The sequence below is a fragment of the Scyliorhinus torazame genome, chromosome 15 (assembly GCF_047496885.1).
Source record: "Scyliorhinus torazame isolate Kashiwa2021f chromosome 15, sScyTor2.1, whole genome shotgun sequence".
Lineage (NCBI taxonomy): Eukaryota > Metazoa > Chordata > Chondrichthyes > Carcharhiniformes > Scyliorhinidae > Scyliorhinus > Scyliorhinus torazame.
In genome coordinates, this window is record NC_092721.1 from 61718387 (window position 1) to 61735599 (window position 17213).

Below are 17213 nucleotides of genomic sequence, written 5' to 3' on the forward strand. Positions count from 1 at the left end.
GTACTACCACAAATCAGACACCTCATGAACGTCTCCCTGTTTTCCCCAGGAAGTCCTCCTCCGGGACATCGCTCCCAACCTGGCTAGTGACACCCGGACCCATCCTGCTTTGGAAACATGTGAGGGCGCACAAGTCGGACCCGTTGGTCGAGAGGGTCCACCTGCTGAACGCCAACCATCAGTACGCCTATGTAGTGTTCCCTGACGGCCGCCAAGACACGGTCTCCCTTCAGGACTTGGCGCCCGCCCGGGCCCCACACGCACCCGCACCAGTGCCCCCACCCCCACCCTCCCCGCAGCACCTGACCGGAGGGTCAGTAGTCCCGCCGCCCCTGCCTAGGCCCGAACAAGCACCGACGCCCCCTACAGGCGCCCTCCCCCCTGCCCACTTCCCGCCCCAACAGCGCCGCCTAGGGGTGACAAAGCTGCCTGGGAGGATGACACCACGTTCCCGGAATCGCAACCGCCGGGACCCCCATCAGGATCACCACCGAAGCCCAGACGCTCCAGAAGGACGACCAGGCCACCCGATCGACTGATTGCTGCACCATGAACACTTTCCACGATACACCCGTGCTAGCCCCTTGGGAGCTGTTGAATCGCTGTAGCTGTGGACCCGATCTCGCCGTCATGAAACTCCACAGTTTTCACGGCGGCGTCAACAGAATGGAGAATTCAGCCACTATTGTCAGGCACTGACAGCGTGAGCGTCTGCCCGATGCCATGGTGTGGTAATACCAGGTATTGCGGTACCTGAGAGGTGGATGACCATTGGCTAGACCCAGGAGTCTACCATTGGCTGATGTACATAGCTCCGCCCTGAGAGGCGGAGTATAAGAACCGATGCCGTCCTAGCAGCCTTCACTTTCTGTATCGAAGCTGCTGGGGAACACTTCTAGCTGATTAAAGCCTTTTAGTTATGACTCACCTTGTCTCGAGAGTAATTGATTGTGCATCACATGGTTCGGGGCATCTTCTCCAGACTGAGGAGGAATGTGGAGTGGGAGGAAAAGGGCTCAGTTGTTATGGTCCACGTCGGTACCAATGACATAGCTGGGACTAAAAAAGAGGTTCTGCTGAGGGATACTAGAGGCCCGATTTTCCCAAAAGATTTCATTTGTGGCGGGTTTTACAGGGAATTTCCCATCGGCTCTGCCGCTGAGTTCCCACCGCTATTCAATGACACTTGAGCGCTATGAGATCGGACCGCTATTTTGAACAGGTGCCCTGATCTCTGAGTGAGCTTGTGGGTCCCCACACCCCCCATCCATGGGCAATTCACACCCCAACACATGGGCACTAACTCCCACCCCCCAAGTGAGGACGCCTCGCTATGGGGTCCCTGGTGGTCCCCCTTTTTCAGGCCCCCCCTGGGCCCTAAGAGCAACTCCCTGCCTTCCAGGACCCCCACCCATCTAGTTGAGTTCAGTAATCGTTGAGGTGCACTGCCTATGTATCGAGCATTGCACCAGCATTGAAATTCATACATGTTGTTGCCCAATTGGGACTTCCGGTTGCGGCGATGCGGAGCTAAGCCGCACGTTTCGGCAGCTCCCGCGACAACGGACTTTCGGGCTCTCCAGAGGAGCCCCAGCGGAGCTTTTTAAAAATCAATCCCTTACAATATATGGCAGAGATCAGCGGTGGCACGACAAGGAAAGAGGCCTTGGAGCAGGGACCAAAACGAGGGGAAAAAAGCAAGATGGCGGAGGGCGGAGAGCGAGCAGCGTGGCGGCCAGACCAGCAGGAGTTCCTCAAGCGCTGTGTGGAGGAGCTGAAAAAGGAGGTGTAGGCGCCAATGCTGTTGGCGATCGAGGGGCTGAGGGAGACCCAGAAGACCCAGGCGGTGGAGCTTCGTGAGGTGAATGATAAAGTGAATACCAACGAGGACAAGATCCTGGGCCTGGCGGTAAAAATGGAGGCACACGAGGCGGTGCACAGGAGGTGGGCCGAGAGAATTGAGGTCCTGGAGAACAGGTCGAGGAGGAAGAACCTCCGGATTCTGGGTCTTCCTGAAGGAGTGGAGGGAGCTGATGCTGGGGCGTACGTGAGTATGATGCTCCATTCGCTGATGGGGGCGGAGGCCTCTCCGAGCCCCCTGGAGCTGGAAGGGGTCCACCGGGTCCTGGCGAGGAGACCCAGGGCCGATGAGCCGCCAAGGGCGATAGTGGCAAGGTTCCATCGCTTCGCAGACAAAGTGTGCTGAGATGGGCCAAGAAGGTACGGAGCAGTAGATGGGAGAACGCGGTGATCCGAGTTTACCGGGATTGGAGCGCGGAGGTGGCAAGGAGAGCTGGCTTCAACCAGGCCAAAGCAGAGCTGCATAAAAAAAGAGTCAGGTTCGGCATGCTGCAGCTTGCGCGACTGTGGGTCACTTATCAGGACCGACACCATTATTTTGAAACGCCAGAAGAGGCTTGGACCTTTATTCAGGCGGAAAAACTGGACTCGAACTGAGGGGATGGGGTTGTGGGGGGAGATGTCGGTTGTATCTGGGGTTGTAAATATGGGCAAAGAATATTTCATGGGTGGGATGATGGATGGGGATGTGGGTAGAGTTCTGGTTAAAATTCCAAAATTCCTTTTTTCTTTTCTGTAGACGAGATGACGATGATGGGGAATGTGGGCGTCAGTGCTGGAGGGAGGTGAGACTCGGGGATGAGGGAACTGGGATAAGGGCCGCAACAGGAGCTGCGCCACAGGGGGCGGGGCTGGTTCAGGAAAGCGCGGGCTTTTCCCCCGCCCAAAAAAAGAGGGGAGGGGATGGAGGAAGGTAAGGAGGAGGAGAGACACCCACATGGGGAGATCAACGGGAAGACAAGGGAAGCCGGGGTCAGCAGAAGTCAGCTGACTCACGGAAGTAATATGGGGGGAGCAAAATAGCTAGATGTAGATCTAGCGGGGGGGGGGGATTTTTTTTAGGCTTGCTGTCCGAGGGGGAACTGAAAATGGAAGAGGTGGTCGGGACGGGGGTTCCCCACCTGGGGGACTGGAGGGCGCGGGAGGCGCGAGCATGGGACTGGCCTAAGATAGGAGATGGCTAGTCAGCAGGGGGGGGGTTAACCCCCCAATCCGGCTGATCACGTGGAATGTGAGAGGCCTAAATGGGCCGGTTAAGAGGGCCCTAGTGTTCGTGCGCCTAAAGGGACTGAAGGCAGACCTGGTCATGCTTCAGGAGACACACCTGAAGGTGGCAGATCAGGTCAGGTTAAGGAAGGGATGGGTAGGACATGTGTTCCATTCGGGGCTGGGTGCGAAGAGTAGAGGGGTGGCAATATTGGTTGGAAAGCGGGTGTCGTTTGAGGCCAAGAACATAGTAGCGGACAAGGGAGGCCGATACGTGATGGTGAGTGGTAGGTTGCAGGAGACGGAGGTGGTACTGGTGAATGTATATGCCCCGAACTGGGACGATGCTGGATTCATGAAACGGATGTTAGGGCGTATTCCAGACCTGGAGGTAGGGAGCTTGATAATGGGGGGGGTTTAATACCGTGCTGGACCCAGCATTAGATCACTCTAGATCTAGGACGGGGAAGAGGCCGGCTACGGCCAAGGGTGCTTAGGGGGTTCATGGACCAGATGGGGGGAGTAGATCCGTGGAGATTTGCCAGGCCTTTGGCCAGAGAATTTAATTTTTCTCCCACGTCCATAAGGCCTATTCCCGGATAGATTTTTTTGTTCTGGGCAGGGCATTGATCCCGAAAGTGGAGGGAACGGAGTATTCGGCCATAGCAATTTCAGACCATGCCCCGCATTGGGTGGAACTGCAGCTGGGAGAGGAGAGGGACCAACGCCCGTTGTGGAGGTTGCATGTGGGACTGCTGGCAGACGAGGAAGTGTGCGGGAGGGTGCGGGGGTGTATCGAAAGGTATCTGGAGGTCAACGACAACGAGCAGGTGCAGGTGGGAGTAGTATGGGAGGCGCTGAAGGCGGTGGTCAGGGGAGAATTAATCTCCATCAGGGCTCATAGGGTGAAGAGAGAGGGTAGGGAAAGGGAGAGGTTAGTGGCGGAGATTTTAAGGGTGGACAGGAGCTATGCAGAGGCTCCAGTTGAGGGACTACTCAGGGAGAGACGAAGTCTCCAGACAGAGTTCGACCTGTTGACCACAGGGAAGGCAGAGGCACAGTGGAGGAAGGCACAGGGGGCGATATATGAATATGGGGAGAAGGCAAGTCAGATGCTGGCACATCAGCTCCGTAAGAGGATGGCAGCGAGGGAAATAGGCGGAATCAAAAATGGCAGGGGAACTGCGGTGCGGAGTGCGGGGAAAGTGAATGAGGCTTTTAAGGCCTTTTACGAGGAGCTGTATAGGTCCCAGCCCCCAGGGGGAAAAGAGGGGATGCGGCGATTCTTGGACCAATTGAGGTTCCCAAGGGTGGAGGAGCAGGAGGTGGCTGGTTTGGGGGCGCCAATTGGGGTGGAGGAGCTGGTGAAAGGACTGGGGAGCATGCAGGCAGGGAAGGCCCCGGGGCCGGATGGGTTCCCGGTGGAGTTTTATAGGAAGTTGTAGACCTGTTAGCCCCATTGCTGGTAAGGACCTTCAATGAAGCAAGGGAGGGGGGGGGGGGGGGGGACCCAACCCCGACAATGTCGGAGGCGACAATTTCTTTGATCTTGAAGCGGGATAAGGACCCACTGCAATGTGGGTCGTATAGACCGATCTCGCTCCTTAACGTAGATGCTAAGTTGCTGGCAAAAATGTTGGCCATGAGGATTGAGGACTGTGTCCCGGGGGTGATTCACGAGGACCAGACAGGATTCGTAAAGGGTAGGCAGTTAAACACTAATGTGCGAAGGCTTCTATATGTGATAATGATGCCATCGGTGGAGGGAGAAGCGGAGATAGTGACAGCCATGGACGCGGAGAAGGCCTTCGATCGGGTAGAGTGGGAGTATCTCTGGGAAGTGTTGAGGAGCTTTGGGTTCGGGGGTGGATTTATTAGTTGGGTTAAGCTCCTGTATAAAGCCCCGGTGGCGAGTGTGGTCACGAACCAGCGGAGGCCGGAGTATTTCCGGCTGTACCGAGGGACGAGGCAGGGGCGCCCCCGTCCCCTCAGCTGTTCGCATTAGCAATTGAACCTTTGGCCATGGCGTTAAGGGAGTCGGGGAAATGGAAGGGGGTGGTTCGAGGGGGAGAGGAACATAGAGTGTCGCTGTATGCAGACGACCTGTTGCTGTATGTGACGGATCCAGTGGAGGGGATGGTTGAGGTAATGCAGATCCTACGGGAGTTTGGAGACTTTTCGGGCTATAAGCTCAATGTGGGAAAGAGTGAGCTCTTTGTGATCCATCCGGGGGACCAGGGAAGAGGGATAGATGACCTACCGTTGAGGAGGGCGGAAAGGAGCTTCCAATACTTGGGGATTCAGGTAGCTAGGAGCTGGGGGGCACTGCACAAACTTAATTTGCCGCTGTTGGTGGAACAGATGGAGGAGGATTTTAAAAGGTGGGACATGTTGCCACTCTCGCTGGCGGGTAGGGTACAGCCGGTTAAAATGGTGGTCCTCCCGAGATTTCTTTTTGCATTCCAATGCCTCCCAATTGTGATTACTAAGGCCTTTTTTAAGAGGGTAAGCAGGGATTTGTGTGGGCGCGCAAAACCCCACGGGTAAGGAGGGGGTTCTTGGAGCGTAGCAGAGATAGAGGAGGGTTGGCGAAGGATCTTGCTAATGTGGAAGGAGGCGAAGCCCCCCCAGAGTGGAGGCCTGGATAAATGATATGGGCTGGGTTTATCAAGTTGGAAAGGATAAAGTCTGCCTTGAGAGGGTCTGCGCAGGGATTCTACAGGCGGTGGCAACCGTTCCTAGACCATCTTGCGGAGCGTTAGATGAAAGTCGGACAGCAGCAGCAGCAACCCGGGGGGGGGGGGGGGGACATCGTTCGTGGGGGGGCGGGGGGGAGGGGAGGGGGAAGGGAGGTTCCTTTGGGGGGCATTTGAGTAAGAAAACACGTGAACGATCCGGAAACTGACAGGTGCGGGAGGAATCCAATGTACGAAGTTCTGTATCTTATTGATTTGCCATGTTCATGTCTTGCCACGCGAGTTCTCTTTCTCTTTCTTCTTTTCTTTGTTACGGGGGGGGGTTGTTTGTAAGGTGGAAAATATTGTTGAAAAATTCTTAATAAAAATATTTTTTTTTTTTTTAAAAGATGTTGCCCAATTGTGTGGTAGGCAGAATATCTTTTTTGATGTATGGCAATATCCATACATGTAAAATACTACTAACATTGTTGCTGCATAGTGGCAGGGTGAAATGGCTTGTTTAACCTGCTGTTCTAATTTTTCAGATACTATGCCTTTCAAGGTGGACACTTTTCAAGTCCAAACGTGCCAGCCTTTAACCCATTTGCAAATTTGCATGATGGACAGTGAATAAACTGATCAGGATAGCCACTGTACCACAGGATAGCTTTGATGCTATTTGTTGTTGTAAACAATAAAGCTGCTTATTTCTGAGAGGATAAAGAGGCTTGGGAGCTTAAAATAACTCAAAGAAGAATGACGACCAAACGGGAGAAATTCAAATTTATAACTTTTGCTAAAAGTGGTTCTCAGGGTACAGACTGAATCATAACTAAAGATGTGTGAACTGTACCTGAGGATGAAGCACTGTGACCTTTGCTCCTGTATCATCATATGATAGGCTCTTTCAGTGCAGGAAAATATGTGGGGTGGGAGTGAGGAGCACAGCTTCGCTGTATTACTCAGATAAAGCTCAGTGATCTGCAAAACAAAAGTGGACACACAATACAGAGTTCAGCATTTGTGTTTCTGTCCCAGGGAAATATTATCATGCATGCTTCGATTGGGAAAGAATGAAGTGATAATTACAACTGGCATGCACTCAAGCACTCGGGGGGCATGGTAGCAGTGGTTAGCACAGTTGCTTCATAACTCCTGGGTCCCAGGTTCGATTCCCGGCTTGGGTCAGTCTGTGTGGAATTTGCACTTTCTCCCCGTGTCTGCGTGGGTTTCTTCCGGGTGCTCCGGTTTCCTCCCACAAGTCCTGAAAGATGTGCTGTTAGGTCATTTTGACATTCTGAATTCTCCCTCTGTGTACCCAAACAGGCGCTGTAGTGTGGCGACTAGGGGATTTTCACAGTAACTTCATTGAAGTTACTGGAGTTGCAGTCATTGCAGTCCCACTGGAAGTTCATCATTACTATAGAGGAAGAGCAGGGGATCCAAGGCAAATGGGCAGCACGGTAGCTTGGTGGTTAGCACAGTTGCTTCACAGCTCCGGGGTCCCAGGTTCGAATCCCGGCTTGGGTCACTGTCTGTGTGGAGTCTGCACGTTCTCCCCGTGTGTGCACGGGTTTCCTCCGGGTGCTCCGGTTTCCTCCCACAGTCCAAACAAGTGCGGGTTAGGTGGGTTGGCCATGCTAAATTGCCCTTAGTGTCCAAAAAGGTTAATTGGGGTTACTGGGTTAAGGGGGTGGGGTGGAGGAGGTGTGTGCTTGAGTGAGGTGCAGACTCGATGGGCCGAATAGCCTCCTTCTGCACTGTAAATTCTATTCTAGGAATGTCAGTTCTGAACTTTTTATATTTCTACCTAAGGTTCTGAGGACATATCATTGGTCATGCCGCGCATGAGGTCTGTGGAGTGCCACTATGTTTGCTGTAATGTACGCAAATGAGTATTCCAGTAAATCATAACATAAATTTTGGTTAGGATGACCACCATGCAAGCCAATAAGACTGATGGTATAATATGCAGATCAGCAAGTGATAAGCGGCTGAATGCCGACTTTACCCAATACCGTGGAGAGAAAAATAAAACTATATTTATTAGGTCAAAATTGAGACTCCCAATTCGGACTCGTTCTCAGTGAGAGCTCAGGCTGGAGAGTCATGGGCGCTCGTAGCACCTGTAAGTCATGGCTGCTCCCAATATTAATCTGAGAAAAATTAAATCAGGAGGGCATTGAAACTGTGCTTGCTGACTTCTGTGCAAAATGGACTGATCTGTGCCCAATCCAGCGAGGTCCTATGCAGTGAAGGATAACTCAAAACATTTGCTTCATTTTATAACTTCAATCATTAAGAAATAGTACTTACCATGGTGGAATATATTGGAAGTTCTTTATATGGATTCACCAGCAGCAAAATATGTCCAATGCAAGTCTGAAAAAATAAGTCAATACTTTTAACGACTAGCCAAATGTGACCTGTGAAAGGTGACGTCTGATCCTGCAGAAGAAAATCAGTTAAAATTGTTCTCAATGGAATGACGGAGGTTGAGGGGCGACCTGATAGATGTCTACAAAATCATGAGGGGCATGGCCAGAGTGGATAGTCATCATAGATTATCATAGAATTTACAGTGCAGAAGGAGGCCATTCGGCCCATCGAGTCTGCACCGGCTCTTGGAAAGAGCACCCTACCCAAAGTCAACACCTCCACCCTATCCCCATAACCCAGTAACCCCACCCAACACTATGGGCAATTTTGGACACTAAGGGCAATTTATCATGGCCAATCCACCTAACCTGCACATCTTTGGACTGTGGGAGGAAACCGGAGCACCCGGAGGAAACCCACACACACACGGGGAGGATGTGCAGACTCCGCACAGACAGTGACCCAAGCCGGAATCGAACCTGGGACCCTGGAGCTGTGAAGCAGTTGTGCTATCCACAATGCTACCGTGCTGTCAGAAGCTTTTTCCCAGGATAGCAGTCAATTACTAGGGGACATAGGTTTAAGGTGCGAGGGGCAAAAGTTTAGGGGCGATCTGCAAGGGAAGTTTTTACACAGAGGGTAGTGGGTGCCTGGAACTTGCTGCCGGAGGAGGTGGTGGAAGCAGGTACAATAGTGATATTTAAGGGGCGTCTTGACAAATACATGAATAGCATGGGAATGAGGGATACGGACCCCAGAACTGTAAAAGGTTTTAGGTTAGACGGGCTGCATGGTTGGCGCAGGCTTGAAGAGCCAAAGGGTCTGTCCCTGTGCTGTACTTTTCTTGTACTTTGTTAAAATACAGTATTTGACAATGTTAATGTATGGACCAAGCACAATAGAAATCTTAGGAATCCATTGAAAAAGTTGGTGACATTATACGGAACATGATTTTCTGCCATTTTGGATAGCATTGAGGTTTCAAATTAAGGCTTTTTAATTTTGTCAACTCACACAACTTTATCCACAGATTTAAGGTTTGATCCAATACCCTTTTGAATTTTCAACAATGCCTTTATCACTGCTCAAAGTTATAGTTCATTCTATAATTGGTTAAATTATTATTTGTTCATATTTTGACAAGATTTGGGGAGGTTCTGCATTTCTACACACTTCACCTGATCACTTGCCACAACTGAAGATTGGTGAAGGTCTTAGAGAATCAGAATGAATAGTCATATTTAGCTATTTCTATTGTGGGTTATTGGGATAACACATGAAGGATTAATCAAATGAAATGAAATGAAAATCGCTTATTGTCACAAGTAGGCTTCAAATGAAGTTACTGTGAAAAGCCCCTAGTCGCCACATTCCGGCGCCTGTTCGGGGAGGCTGGTACGGGAATTATAGTAGAGGATTCAGCGATGGCCATTGAATGTCCAGGGACAATGGCTAGATTCTCTCTTGTTGGAGATGATCGTTGCCTCGCGCATGTGTGGTATAAATTATAGGTTTTGTCATGGGGAGATGATGTCTAACAAATTTGATTGAATTTTAAAGGAGGACAAGGATCCTCCAGGCCAATTTCACTATTAAATATGACGGCAAATTACTGGCCAAGATCTTGGCCTCAAGAATTGAGGACTGCGTGCTAAGGGTGATGGGGAGGACCAGACGGGGTTCGTTAAGAGGACGCAACTGTCAGCCAACATCAGGAGGTTACTGAACGTTATAATGATGTGTCCGGACGGACAAAGTGTAGTCGCCATGGATGCAGAGAAGGCCTTCGATCGGGTGGAGTGGAATTATTTGTGGGAGGTACTTGGGCGGTTTGGGTTCAGTCAGGGTATACTCAGCATAGAGTATTTTCTAAATGGGAAAAGGCTCAGGAAATCAGAAGCACAAAGGGACTTAGGAGTCCTAGTTCAGGATTCTCTAAATGCTAACGTGCAGGTTTAGTTGGCAGTTCGGACGGCAAATGCAATGTTAATATTCATGTTGAGAGGGCTAGATTCCAAGAGCAGGGATGCACTGTTCAGGCTGTATAAAGCTGACTGTCAGGGTGGACTGGGTCTGGTTATTGTACCAGGCACTGGTGGTGAGTGTGCAGACAAAGCGGGTGAGCTCGGAATACTTCAGGCTGCACCGGGGGACGAGATAGGAGTGTCCACACTCCCCACTGCTCTTTGCCTTGTCTTTCGAGCCACTGGCAATGGCGCTGAGAGCAGCACGGGATTGGCAGTGGATAGTATGGGAGGGGTGGAGCATAGGGTCTCACTTTATGCGGATGACCTGCTGCTTTATATTTCGGACCCGTTGGAAGGCATTGGGGTATTATGAGGATTTTGGAGGAATTTGGATGGTGCTCAGGGTATAAATTGAACATGTGGAAGAGCGAGGTCTTTCCGATCCAGGCGAGGGGGCAAGAGAAGAGGCTGGGGGAGTTGTCATTTAGGGTGGTGGGGGATGAACCTTCGGTACTTGGGCATTCAGGTGGCGCGGGGGTGGGAGCAGCTAAATAAGCTAAATTCGGCTCGGCTAGTGGAACAGATGAAGGGAGGTTTTAGGAAGTGGGATGTGCTCCTGCTGTCATTGGCTGGATGGGTGCAATCGGTGAAGATGATGGTCCTCTCCTGAGGTTGCTGTTTGTGTTCCAGAACCTCCCAATTTTTATTCCTAAGGCTTTTTTTTAGGAGGGTGAAAGCGGTGGTCTCAGGAATGTTTTGGGTGGGTGAAGGCCTGTGGATGAAGAACATGTTGCTAGAGCAGGGTTTGGGGGGGGGGGGGCATGAGTTTGGGGGCACTGTTAATGCCGCATCGTTCTCGCCGGCCAGATACTCCACAAGCCCGGTGGTGGTGGCGGCCCTCAGGGTGTGGGGCCAGTGGGGGCAGCATCTGGGAATGGAGGATGCCTTGGGTTGTGCACCGATTTGCGGGAATCATAGGTTTGCTCCGGGGGGGGGGGGAGGGGGGGCTGGATAGGGGGTTTCAATGGTGGCAGCGGGCAGGGATTGAGCGGTTTGGGATCTGTTCAATGACGGCAGCTTTCCGAGCCTGGAGGAGTTGGAGGAGTAATTTGAGTTGCCCGTCGGGAATGGGTTCCGATTTTTGCAGGTGACGGACTTTGTTCGGAGGCAGGACAAGATGGTGGCAAGAATAGGGGTAGAAAGGGGAAGGTGTCGGAAATTTACAAGGAACTGATGGACTGGGAGGGAGCCCCGATAGGGGTAGTGAAGCGCAAGTGGGAGGAAGAGTTGGGTAGGGAGATGGAGGCTGGGCTGTGGGAGGATGCCCTGAGGAGAGTGAATGCAGCGTCATGGTGCGCTAGGCTTAGCCTTATTCAGTTTTAGATGGTGCACAGGGCACATATGACTGTGGCCAGGATGAGCAGGGTTTTTGAAGGGGTGGAGGATAGGAGTGGGCGGTGTGCGGGTGGGCCCGTGAATCATGTCCACATGTTTTGGGAGTGTCTGAAGCTTGGGGGATTCTGGCAGGGGTTTGCTGATGTTATGTCGATGGTCCTGAAGGTGAAGGTGGTCCCAGGTCCAGAGGAGGCGATCTTTGGAGTGTCAGAAGATCCGTGAGGCCAGGGGGCGAGAGAGGCCGATGTCTTGGCCTTTGCCTCCCTAGTAGCCCGGAGGCGGATATTGTTGGAATGGAGTGACTCGGGGGGGCCCCGAAACCGGGGGTGTGGGTGAGTGACGTGGCAGAGTTTCTCAGGTTAGAAAAAAATAAAGTTCGCCTTGAGGGTTTCTATGGAGAGGTTTGCCCGGAGGTGGCAGCCGTATATCGACTTCTTCGAGAAACGTTAAGATGTCAGCAGTGCAGGGGGGGGGGGGTTAAAATGGGGAGGCAGGGGAGTTAGGAAGTGGGGCGGCGGGTTGGTGGGGTATTTTGTTGAATTGGCTATTTGCAGCTCTGTTGGCTTGATTTGATTTGAGATTATGTTTGTTGTGTTAATATATAAATGCCTCAATAAAATATTTTTCAAAAAAGAAATTTGATTGAATTTTTTGAGGAGCGAACTAGTTGATGGCAGTGCAGTTGATGTAGTCTATATGAACTTCAGTAAGACGTGTGACAAAGTCTCACATGGGAGACTGACCAAGAAGAGCCGATGGGATCCAGGACATTTTGGCAAATTGGACCCAAAATTGACTTAGTGGTAGGAGGCAGAGGGTGTTGGTTGAAAATTGTTTTTGTGACTGGAAGCCTGTGTCCAGTGGTGTACCGCAGGGATCAGTGCTGGGTCCCTTGCTATTTGTAGTGTATATTAATAATCTACATTGAAATGTGAGGATTATTATCAGTAATTTAGCAAATGACACTAAAATTGGTGGTGTAGTAAATAGCGAGGAGGACAGCCTTAGATTACAGGGCGGTACAGATGAGCTGGTCAGATGGGCAGAATAATGGCAAATGGAATTTAACACTGAAAAGTGAGGTGATGCATTTTGGGAGGATTAAAAAGACAAGGGAATATACAATGAACGGTAGGAATCTAGAAAGTAGAGGACAGGGGTCATTGGGGTGCATGTCCATGGACCCCTGAAGTCAGCAGGACAGGTAGATAAAGTGGTTAAAACGGCATATGAGATAGTTGCCTTTATTAGCCGACATATAGAATATCAAAGCAGGCAGATTTTGATGGAGCTGTATAAAACGCTGGTTAGGCATAGCTAGGGGATTGTGTGCGGTTTTGGTCGCCTCACGATAAGAAGGATGTGATTGCACTAGAAAGGGTGCAGAAGAGATTCATCAGGATATTGCCTGGGTGGGAGTGTTTCAGCAATGAAGATAGCCTGGTTAAGTTGGGGTTGTTCTCCTTAGAGCAGAGAAGGTTAAGGGGGGACCTTTTTGAGGTGTACAAAATTATGAGGGACATGGATACGGTAGACAGGAAGAAACTTTGCCCCTTAGTAGAGGGTCAATAACCAGGGGGCATAGATTTAAAGTAAGGAACTGGAGATTTATAGGGGATTTGAGAAAGAACATCTTCAGCCAGTGGGTGTTGGGAATCTGGAACTCACTACCTGAAAGGATGGTAGAGCAGGAATCCTCACAGCATTTAAGAAGCATTTAAGTGAGTTCTTAAAACATCATAGCACACAAGTCTATGTGAAAATATGGCTCAAGCTATAGAATATCAAACAGAGTTTTAGTCTGGATCTAGAATCAAGCTTGATGGGAAAATGAAATGTCAAACAGAACTTTTGGTCTAATGGAATTCATGTTATCTCTTATGTTTTTGCGCTAGACAGTTGCAGTAACAAAACACGGCCTTGGGAATCGTTTCTAATTCTACAGATAACTATATTTTAGCTGAGAGCCACAGAATGCTGTATTTCTCAGGCCTCCTCTAAAGGGGCTGTCCTTGGGAAGGAAACATTGTCATTTTATTATATAAGTAATTGTCTGCTGTATTAACTTCGACTTGCATCTGTAGACACTCTGATGTACAGTGCTCAAGTCCTGGCCATGAAATAAAGTATACGTTGAAGTAACGAGGTGTTCGACTGATCATTTCATCCGGACTGGTAGCAAAGAATCCTCACATGGACCAAGTGATGTAAAATGGAATTAGAATAGATAGGTGCCTGATGGCTGATGCAGACATGATGGGCTGAAGGGCCTCTTTCCATGCTGTAAAAACTCTATGACTAAGATGTTAGAGGTGTAAATGTGTAAACGAGGAAACAAGGCCAGCAGAATGTGATTTACAATTGTTTCAATGCTACTCGGACTCTAGTTCCACTGCTAAAATAAAAATCTGTTGATTCAAACTTATTACCCACAAACCCAAGATGGAAAAACAGATGAAACCACTTGAAATCTGTAACTGGACAAATCAGGGCCTGACAAATATCTACTGGAACAACTGAGAATCCAGTTGGGATCCCGAGTCACCAGCTGGCAATAATATGTTGTCATCTAACTCAGGCTGGAACCACCTATAGTTAACTGGCACCAGAGTGCATATGTACATGAACTGGGTGGAATTTGGTGGAATCAGCTGACGTGTTGACAACTATTGTCCCTGAAGTCTCTCTCTCCCTAATCTCTATGTCCCGCCCAGTCTTTCTCTCTCTCTCTCTCTCCCCCTAGTCTCTCTCCTCCTCCCAGTCTCTCTCCCATCCCCCAATCTCTTCAGTCCATAGATATGCCGAAGTACAAGTAATCATGATATGAAGCTTCTTCAATGTTCTCACAAAGACAAGGAGGGTAATGTGGAAGGAGAGCAGTTCAAAGGGAGGAAAAGGGGTGGGCTCAGGATAACATGCAAAGGGGCAAGGAGATGGCTGAAGAACATGAACAATGGAAGGCAGGATGAAGATTGAGGGGAGGGATGCTGGACCCCAACAAGGCTTCATTAGAAGCTTATAAATAAGGAGATCAAAGGGACACCCATCGTTTACTGCAAAGGGATGGATGAAGACTTCAGATACGGTGGGTATATGTCCAAGAGGGGCAGGTGATGGGCTCGAAGGGGAGTTGTTGAATCAAGGAACAGAAGTCTTCTTGAGGCTGCGAGCCTTTTTGCCTCTGGGTGGCTGACATCTGCAGGGTCTGGTGAAGACACGTGGGCTGGAGACAATGATATGAGGGTGCTGGGCTGCTATTTAAATGTGGCACCGGGACCTTCAAACCCACCAGCTGAGGGCAAGTGGACGAATCAGCTGCCGGCCCACCAAGAAACCGGAGCGGAACTCACCTGTGCATAATAGATGAGATTTCAGCACAGAATCTGGTGTTGGATCCCCCCATTCTGGTCAGCGGGACAGGCGCTACTGGAGCCAGCCACCACCACACTTGGTCTCAAAATGGGAGAATTCCACCCTTTGTGGTTCTCTAGGAAGAAGTAGGTAGTAAGTGTGTCATATGTAACACCACTGGGTTTAACTGGTCTGGTTCCAGATAATAGTCAAAGGGATGGCCATGCTGGGTGTTGTGTTCTGCTGTCTTATCCTTGCAATGATTCAAATAGAACTGCTGCTGACTTACTTAGGATGATGATTTATTAGTTAACACGTGGAAGAATAACATACAGAATGCTATACAGACTAGATTGCTCTGAAACTACCCGATGTGCGACTGTCCTTGTGTACGCCTTACTACCAACTGCCGATAGCCGGATGTCACATGACTGATGTCTGACACCACCTGCTGGTGGGAGGTCGCATATCTGAGTGTATGCAGTATTATTCACAGGTATATCACCACACTGGGTACTACAGACAACAAAATATTGTTCCTTCTTTTGAAAGAGCGGTTTAGAAAGGAACTGGCATTGGGCCTTAGCTAAATCAATGACGGGCATGTGAATCATTTGCATTCACCAAAATCTTTCTAATAAGTTATAATGGAATTGTGGTAAGGGTGTCCTTCTGTGACAAAAATGGATACCAAAGACTACCAATAAAGTTTAAATCCTTATTCTCATCAAAATCCATTTGGGATTGAAATCCCATTTCAAGATATAGATATTAACAGATCTTGAAGTTCCAATCTAGAATTTCCAATGATGCAAAACTAGTAAATGCATTCTTAGCCACACCAATCAGATCACAAAAAGATTTTGAGGGTGTTGGGTACATTCAAAGGCAAAATAGATAAATTTCTTTCAGAAAATAAAATTTGGGATTTAACACTTGAGTCATCTGAGACATGAAAGAGTAAGTGTGGCATATTTGGCAGAAACAGGTGACTTTTGCATAAAATTCCCAAATCTCTGCCCCGCTGGGCGTTTCCTTACATCCTATTTTAGCCTGCTATGGACTAATTAATGAGAAATTAATTGCGATAAATAGTGAACAACTCCATAATTGTAGAATGTGAATTAGGTAGACATTTATCTTTAATTTCCTTACAGCTTCTCTGTTTCTATAAGCACCGAGACATCAAGAGTTAGAACAATGCGGCCTAAGCACTAATGGTGGACATGCTCTAAATTTTTAATAAAGAGATTATAATTAACTTACAATTCTATTCTGCGAAAGGTTTTAACTGTCACATTTTTGCATCATGATGCACGATCAATTATACTCAAAGACAAAGTTGTATCATAACTGAAGGCTTTAATAGACTAGATATGTTCCCCAGTAGCTTTGGTACAAAATGAGGGCTGCTGGGACGGCATCGGTTCTTATACCCCTCCTGTCAGGGTGGATCCACATACCAAACAGCCAATGGTAAGCTGCTAGGCTTACCCAATGGTCTACAGCCTCTTGGGTACTGCAATACCTGATACTACCACACTTCCTGGGGAAGACAAGGAGACGTTCATGAGGTGTCTGATTGGTAGTTGTACAGAGCAGCGAAGGAATGGCGTGGAGGGCCACCGGGAGGACTTCCTGCCAGCGGGAGACTGGGAGATTCCTGGACCACAGGGCCAGTAGGACGGTCTTCCAGACCGTTCCATTCTCCCTCTCTACCTGCCCGTTTCCCCGGGGATTGTAACTGGTCGTCCTGCTTGAGGCGATGCCCTTGCTGAGCAGGAATTGACGCAGTTCGTCGCTCGTAAAGGAGGACCCCCTATCACTGTGGATGTACACAGGGACCCCGAACAGTGTAAAGATACCCTGGAGGGCCTTGATGACAGTGGTTGTGGTCATGTCGGGGCAGGGGATGGCGAACGGGAACCGGGAGTACTCGTCAATCACGTTCAGGAAATACGTGTTGCGGTCGGTGGAGGGGAGGGGGCCTTTGAAGTCCATGCTGAGGCGCTCAAAGGGACGGGAAGCCTTAATCAGGTGCGCCCTCTCTGGCTGGTAGAAGTGCGGTTTGCACTCCATGCAGATTTGGCAGTCCCTTGTGACTGTCCTGATCTCCTCGATGGAGTAGGACAGGTTGCGGGCCTTAATAAAGTGGAAAAAGCGAGTGACCCCCGGGTGGCAGAGGTCCTCGTGGAGGGCTTGGAGGCGGTCCACTTGTGCGGTGGCACATGTGCCGCGGGACAGAGCATCGGAAGGCTCATTTAGATTCCCAGGACGGTACAAGTTCTCGTAGTTGTAGGTGGAGAGTTCTATCCTCCACCGCAAGATCTTGTCGTTCTTTATCTTGCCCCGCTGTGCATTATCAAACATGAACGCC

General features: G+C 49.7%; 1 protein-coding gene across 1 annotated transcript in view; it reads right to left on the reverse strand.

Moving 5' to 3' along the window:
• The window catches only part of myo16 (myosin XVI), an 875686-nt gene that overhangs the window by 432293 nt on the left and 426180 nt on the right, over positions 1 to 17213 (reverse strand). Inside the window, exons 12-13 of the mRNA XM_072476270.1 lie at positions 8061 to 8126; positions 6598 to 6725 (exon numbers count right to left, since the gene is read on the reverse strand). Of these exons, the coding sequence (XP_072332371.1) occupies positions 6598 to 6725; positions 8061 to 8126 (194 nt within the window). The remainder of the gene's footprint in view (positions 1 to 6597; positions 6726 to 8060; positions 8127 to 17213) is intronic.